We start from the raw sequence: 8,068 nt of genomic DNA on the forward strand, positions 1-8,068 counted from the left end.
AATTATCTGCTGAGAAACGATTTTTTTTTTGATTTTTTTTTTTTTTGTGATTAGTATTTTCTTATTACACATTTATAATATCAATTATTTCATTTGTCCACTTAGGAAACTTAAGCATAAAAAGGGGGAAAATTAAATGAAGTAAAAATAATTAAAAATGACACTAAAATGTAGACTTGTTTTACTATCTCTAAAATTTTAGAATTTTTATGGATTGATTTTTTACCCCATATTTCCTTTACAAATATATATTAAGCGAAAACTGGTTTGGAATCCTGGTATCTATGATGAGTTTATTTGGACAAATGTCTCTAAAATCAATGAGCATTAGATTCAATTGTATATACAAGCTCTCTTTCTTTTTTTATTTTTAGATTAACATATTTTACTTAATTTCAACAGGGTAATTTGTTTTACGAAATAAACGCATACATTTTTAATGGGTAACCCCTGCAAATAGGGTGGAGATGTCAATGAAGAATAATTTGCTATCAATGAGCTTTTAATGGCAGAAATTGCGTTCTTTTCTCAATAATGCCAGAGATGACAAAGAGGGAGGGGCTTCGCCCCCTCGAACCACTTTACCAGAAGGCACATGCCCTTGCTTCTATCCATGATCTTTTAATGGATTAAAACAAGTGGCTGTGCCAAAAGATCCTCTCCTCTGAACCCGTTTGGGGGGACTCAGACCCCTCCCCGAGATTCGGGCGTATACATAAAAATTGTCTAGCTGTGCTACTGATATAATTAATTTTCAAAATAGTTAACCCCAAAGCAAAATCTCTTATATGAATTGTTTGTTTAACAATCACGAACGAGTGCTTAGAATAAAGCAGGGTTGACGAGTATATAAAATTATATTAAAGCAATCTTTTTTGTTTGCAGAATAATGGCAAGTAACTGGAGTGTTTGCGGAGTCTGTGATTATCGCCACATTACCGAACCATCGATTGTCTGGTGTTCAGAATGTAATGAAGAACTTTGTGAAGAATGTAAAGACCATCATAGTATTTCAAAAGGATCTAGAAATCATGACACTGTATCTATTACCGAGTACCAGAAACTTCCAACCGAGGTTTTACAAGTAGCACAATATTGTGATAAGCATAATCAAAAGTACCAACTATTTTGTAAAAAGCATGATTGTCCGTGTTGCAAGAAATGTATAGTTGAATCCCACACTGATTGCAAAGATTTGACCGATCTCGATGACATAACGCGACACATCAAGTCTTCAAATGCATTTGCAGAAATACAACAAACTTTGTCAGAGGTTGCAGCGAATGTAAAAAGACTAAGGACCAATCAGGAAGAAAATTTGGCGTCCCTTGGCAAAAAGAGTAGGGAGATTCAGAAAGAGGTTCAAGAAACTCGTTCTAAGATTAATCAACATCTTGATAAGCTTCAAAATGACATACTGAAAGAATTGAAAAGAAGAGAGGAAGAAGAAAGTAACAAAATACGAAGAATACTAAAGACATTGATGGATAAAGAACATGAGATTACAGAACACCAAACAAATATTGCCATTATAAAACAGTACGCATCAGATCTACAAACTTTTCTTGCTTTGAAACATATAGAAAAAGATGTCTTAATTGAAGAACAATACACTCAATCAATGATCAAAAGTGATGGTGCGAACCAAATTGACGTGTCATGCCAGATTAATCCCTCCTTGCAAGGTCTGCTATCTGCCATTGCGAAATTTGGAGATGTCGTGGTGACAGCAGATCCATGTAAGATACCAATCCTGAAACAGAAGGATAAACAAGCTCAGATGATAGTACCTGTACCACCTTTTAATACCGACAGCAAGATACCTACACTGCTGCAATCATTTGAAGCAAAGCTGGAATTTGTCACTGGATGTACGTTGCTGTCTGATTGTAGAATAGCATTTGCATGCAGTACAAATGAAAATCTTGTAATTTTGAAGCCAGATGGTTCACCAGAATTTGAAATTCGAGACCTCAACTCGGTATTTGATCTAACATTAATAGGCGATAATGTAGTTGCTGTGACATCTGGTTATTATAAGGACTCCTTTCAAATAAGTATAATTGACTTAAAAACACGGAGAGTAAAGAGAACATTTAAAATTAATAATATAAACTCTGGAGTAGCATACAGTGACGCCAAGTTGATTTATTGTGCTGGAAAGGAAGGAATAAACACGAGGAACCTCAATGATGACTCCATTGTCAATGTTACTAAAGCTAAAGTAACTGATTTGTCGTATGTTGCAACATTCAGAGACAACATTTTCTATACAGACTGCAATGACGGTAATGTAACTTGCATCGACTTTCAAGGGAACGTACAATGGGTGTTCGAAAATGAAAGTGTTCTCAATGCTCATTTCGGTATATCTGTAGATAGAGATGGAAATGTGTACGTCGTAGGGGAATATTCGAACAATGTAGTTGTTATTTCTTCGAATGGACAAACCTATAGGGAGCTACTGACTAGTGAGAACGGACTGAATGGGCCAGTAGTGATACATGTTGATAGGCCAAGTTGTAAGATGCTAGTAGCAAATAGGGCGGGAAAAGCGTTCGTGTATAGTCTTGTATAATTTGACAACTGTGGATGTGAGTAGAGCTGGGTTTTTTGCTTCTTGAAAGTTTATAGATGCTAACATAGGATAAAATGAATATCTCAAACAAAATTTAAAGTTATATGCTTTGTTTAGTGCTTCTTTTTATAAAATATTTTAATGAATTTCTAATTTCTGTACAAAATCAATATGCATAAATCTTGTAAATATTTCATACGAACAAATAAAAAATAATTGCTTTGTTTAATACTTTTATATATAAAGTAAATACGTATTACTTACGTTTTTTTACATTAACCCTTTGATTCGAGCGTCACTGAGGAGTTTTTTGTAGACAACACGATCGTCTGGAGTAAATATTTGTTAAGTCTGGTTTCTGTGATAATACTTTGGATAATATATGGAGGTATAAGTTTTTTGAATAGCTGAATACTTGTTAACCCGTGTAGTCGTCATCACACACACAATCACCCTGAAGTACATTTTAGTTCTTGAAGCCTCGGATCGTCCACAGACTCGTTACCAATGTCTCAACGTCAATATTATAAAACTTTTCGATACTTGAATTCATTGCTATTTACTACATCATTAGAGTAGTATGCGGGTCGGAGATAGAACTGCCGGGAAGTTTACATGTGATCTATACCGTTTTGTCTATACTGTTGCATGTATCGATCTCGGATTCGACCCAGAACATGTTTTATATAGGTAATTTTAAATGCGGACAACAAAAGACCCTGGAATTGTGTAATTGTTAATCAAAACCGTTGTTTTGTTTAAGTTATATATGAAGTTTAGTTCTTTAATTCGTTGGTTTAACGTCACGCCGGCTAAAACATTGGATCTCGTTATTTTAGTAGTATTGATGTCAATTATACAAATAATAGTGTTTCAAAACAGCAGCTCGTATGATGTATATGTCATTGAAACTTCCAATACTAGAAGCATCCTGTCTGGTCTCTTCACATTTCTATTCCGAGAAACAAAGTCGTAAAGAGTTCCGCGAAATCATGTGACTTGCTGGCAATATTGCTAAGTAAATTTGTAATGTTGCCGACTAAAAACTAAACCAATATGACAAAAATGGTAAACGAATAATTATTTACTTCAGAGTTGTTGTTTTTTTAATCCTGAAACAGGTTTCGTCCAATTTTCAGACTACATATAAATAATTACAAAAGGTTCATTCATCAGTAAAATACAAACTATATATCAAAGTATTTTCGGACCGTTTTGCATTGGACATTATCTCTTAGTCATAAAAAAAGCGCTTATCAAAGTTATGGTTGTTTGAAAAAAATACTTCAGCTTTAAATGATAACGTTAAAAAACACTGAAAAAAAATACCCCAGAAAATTTAAAAAAAAAACAAAAGACGTTTTCAAAATTTTGCTCTGGATACTGCACTTTTTTATCATAAAAAAGCTTATGACATGCAATTGTCATACAATTGGTTTTGATGCCACCGACGACGACGGAATGTGTGATAACTAGGTTTCACTTCCCCGACAAAATGTTGCCAGCCGCTCGACAAAATGGTTTAAGTTCGAACGTAAACAACGAATGTTCCTTTTTCGCCAAAAATGTATTATTTTTTTTCGTTTTTCTTTAACTGTATATTCTAGTATATACCTTTTTCGACGAAAAGTTATCGTTCGGAATACAATTATAAAGCTTTTCCCAACAGCTTGTCCATATTAAGCTATGTTTATTTTCGGTTTACCAGACGCTATACTATCTGCAATCGAATAAAATTGAAAATGCCAATCAAATAATGTTTACTTGATAGTGATAGTTGTGAACATACTATCCAATGTGATTGTTCTACACATAGATTACTAGGCTGCTGTTCACTGTTGCATTAAACACAAATTAGTCACATGATTGTTTACATTGTGAATTTCATGTAAGATATATTTATATACGGACCAATCATGACATTCATCTAAAATAAGAAAAAATATTTAAACCAACCTGTTGAACAAAACTACACCACTTTTAGAGCTGATTTTGATTAAGATTAGTTTAAATTTTCAGTATATATTTAAAAAGCGTTAGGCATTACAATAATACAATTTATGAATAGGCTCGCAGAAAGAAAGGGTAATATGTTATAGGATACCAATTTATAAATCATTTATATTTCTTGAAGCTGTTGTTTTGTTTTTTTTATGGACGGAAGTCGAAAGATAATTTTTCTATTCGCTAATATTTTCTTTTGCTATACTAGAGGGACAGATGAATATAGACAACAGTTGTATACCGGTGTTCAAATGTCATAAATTGATAGAAAGAAGACTTTTATATAAATAAGGCTGTCAATTTTCTCGTTTGAATTGTTTTACATTGTCATATCGGGGCTTTTTATAGCTGACTATGCGGTATGGGCTTTGCTCATTGTTGAAGGCCGTACGGTGACCTTTATTTTCTGTGTCATTTTGGTCTCTTGTGGACAGTTGTCTCATTGGCAATCATACCACATCTTTTTTTTATAAATCTGGTTAACAAACCAAAAGGGATAACCATCAACCATAAGAGAAAACAAAGGGATAACAGGAACCCCGAAGGGCAACAAAAACAAACACCAACACACATAGAAACGAACTATTTGATAACAACTGCCATTTTCCTGACTTGGTTTAGGACATTTAACAAAAGGTTGGTTGAACCTGGTTTAATATCATGTCAAACCTCCCGCTTCATGATAATGTTAAAACAAATAAAATTTAAAACACTACGTGACAGAAATACAACACAAACACACGCAAGAACACTAATAATAGAGAATTGCACAAACACATAATATAATAGTCGACACAACATGCAAACCACCTATAACAACAAACATACTCCATCAACGACAAACACCATAGGATATATAAAAAAAAAACAGTCACGCTCCTACGTAACTAACATCATGAACATGCAATCTCGAACTTTATACAATTATTGTCACAATATTCATAAAAAATTGTCATTACAATGATGGTATGGAAGGCAATTTTATAATTATTTGGACTTCAACGATAAGATTAAACAGATTATCCAACCGAAACCATAACAGAAACATCAAAAATAAAACAATGAATGTTGGATGTACAAAACACAGAGACACGCAGCATCGCAATGCAATTTCACATTCACTTTAACAGTCATATTCTGGAATATGACAATGATGGTATTGAAAGGCAATTTTATAATAAATTTGACAACAAATGATACGACAAAACATATAATTCAACCGAAATCATAACAAAAACATAAAAAATAGATACATGAATGCTGGATATAAAAAAATAACGAGATACGTCGTATAGCAATGTAAATTAACCCTCGGTATAACAGTCATAACAATTATACATAAATAATAAGCTGATTTCTATACTCAAGATTATATATTAGATTCTAAATAACGATTGAAATTAGTCATGAAACCCTAATCAAATGGCAAAATCAAATGAAAAACACATCAAACGAATGGACAACAACTGTCATATTCCTGACTTGGTACAGGCATTTTCAAATTTCCCTTTACAAGTACAAACTAAATCCTGCAGAAGTTCGGATGACATCTGACCTTCGAGATAGACAGGAACAAGTCATTCTTCTTTTCCAATTCGAACTGAAGAGGAAGAAGAGCTGAACTGAAGAGGCAGTTTTACTATATGGGAAGACATAAAATTTACGTCTGGAGTGAAGTTCTTATTACATATTTTTTAAAAGTAAATTCACAAGGAGGAAGTTTGACAAGGGAGAAATTTTTAATTGTAGCCAATTTTACGCTCAATTTGTTTAGGTCACAATGATCTATTTTTAGTTTTGACTTGAGATCATTCAACCTAACAACAAGATCTCGAGCTGCATCTATACAATCATCAAAGTCACAATCAGAAATGTTTGACAAATCGGTGAAATCATCAGGGTTGTCCTTCAAGACTAAAAAACAGTGACCTATCCCAAACAGGGCCGATTACGTTGTATCGCAGGTATATAGCGGCGCAAATCTTGTGTGCAAGTTATAGTGCCTGTTTGCAACAATAGCTCATGCGTATGATGCATGGAGGGGAAGTAATGAACGCATAAGATCAGAACATCTGTATCTTGTGACTTAATTATTATCCTACCCTTGATTCCTTTCACATCGAACTCTTTGTCTACATGAGTAGCATGTAAAATCATGCGAGTATCTACTTCATCGGGCGTAAAAAAAAATCTTAAAACCTGAATACTCCTTTTGAGCTGATTAAGGGTCCTTGGAAGTACTAGCTAGATTATGACTTCCTCATGTATCTTAGTAACCCTCATGTATCTTAGTAACTATTGAACTTCCATGATGCTGAAAAATCGATTCGCCAAGAAATCTGATTAAGACCTTCTGGTTCTCACTGACTCAAAAACACTTTTTTCCAGTCAGGAATTTGACGACCTTCTATATATCACCTGAAACAATTTTACAGACAAACAAGAACTTGATTCAGTTTTAAAATAACTGCAGTTGTGTCTGCTAGTGTAAGATTTATAGCAAGAATGGTGGTACAACATTTTGTAATCATCAGTACGAAGATGGTCTAGGTCTAAAGCATCATACAATTAACTAAAATCTTTCCCTGCTCCCATAGTCTCGATAAAGCTTGTGTTTGTGCTAATTCTTCGCATTTTAATAAGCAATTCAGTAGAAGAACCCTGACATATAACACACGTATCCCATTGTATTTCATTCCTACTTTGTTTCGGGCTTGATGGGCATGGTTTAACAGGACTGTGAATGTGTGCCATATTCCGGGTCTGAAACGTGACCGAAGGATTTGATTTGTATATTACAATTATAACAACACCATCAATTAAAAAAAACAATTAACGTTATAAAAACCAACAAAAAAATATTTCCAATTACAAAACAACGATCTTTACTGGACGATTCCAAATATACAAATTGTTCTGGTTAATGACCTGATTGGGTAAGCTACAAAACGATTAACGACACGAGAAAAGGCGTGTTTGAATCAAGGCAGAATTATCACTAAATTTGTTTTTTAAATTGATATTTTTTTCTGACCGATTAACATAACACGAAAGATATTTGGCACACACATAAACTATCATGTCTTATTGATGTAATCAGAGTAAAAATCCCGTGAAAGTAACACGCAATAAATTTTATTTCGTTCAAAATGTGGTTAATTTCAGCTAAAAAAAATAGTCTTACTAAAATCATGAAATACCAATACTTTAATTATATAAATCTTTTCAGCTTTCGTAATCTGATAAATTTAATTTTTAAGCTAAATGATAAGTATCATTTGAACAAATAACACAGAAAGCAATAATTTTATTTTCATGTTGAAGATGGCCTGTATGATGAGGTATCTTTGGGTACCGTAAGAAACCAGAAAATTTTGAAAATCGTGACCAAGGGAGCTTACGACGACATTCATGATTGAAAAATATAGCCGTGTGTTATCCGTTAACTTAAACTCGTTAACTAGACGTCTTTTTCGATACTGGGCA

The 8,068-nt window shown here is 33.4% G+C and overlaps 1 protein-coding gene across 1 annotated transcript; it reads left to right on the forward strand.

The window, feature by feature from the left end:
• The first annotated feature begins 889 nt into the window (after positions 1 to 889).
• Positions 890 to 2,578, forward strand: LOC139483140 (uncharacterized). Its single transcript, XM_071267175.1, has one exon. The coding sequence runs from the start codon at positions 890 to 892 to the stop codon at positions 2,576 to 2,578; it is 1,689 nt and encodes a 562-aa protein (XP_071123276.1).
• The last annotated feature ends 5,490 nt before the right edge of the window (positions 2,579 to 8,068 follow it).

This window comes from Mytilus edulis, chromosome 7, assembly GCF_963676685.1.
Source record: "Mytilus edulis chromosome 7, xbMytEdul2.2, whole genome shotgun sequence".
NCBI lineage: Eukaryota > Metazoa > Mollusca > Bivalvia > Mytilida > Mytilidae > Mytilus > Mytilus edulis.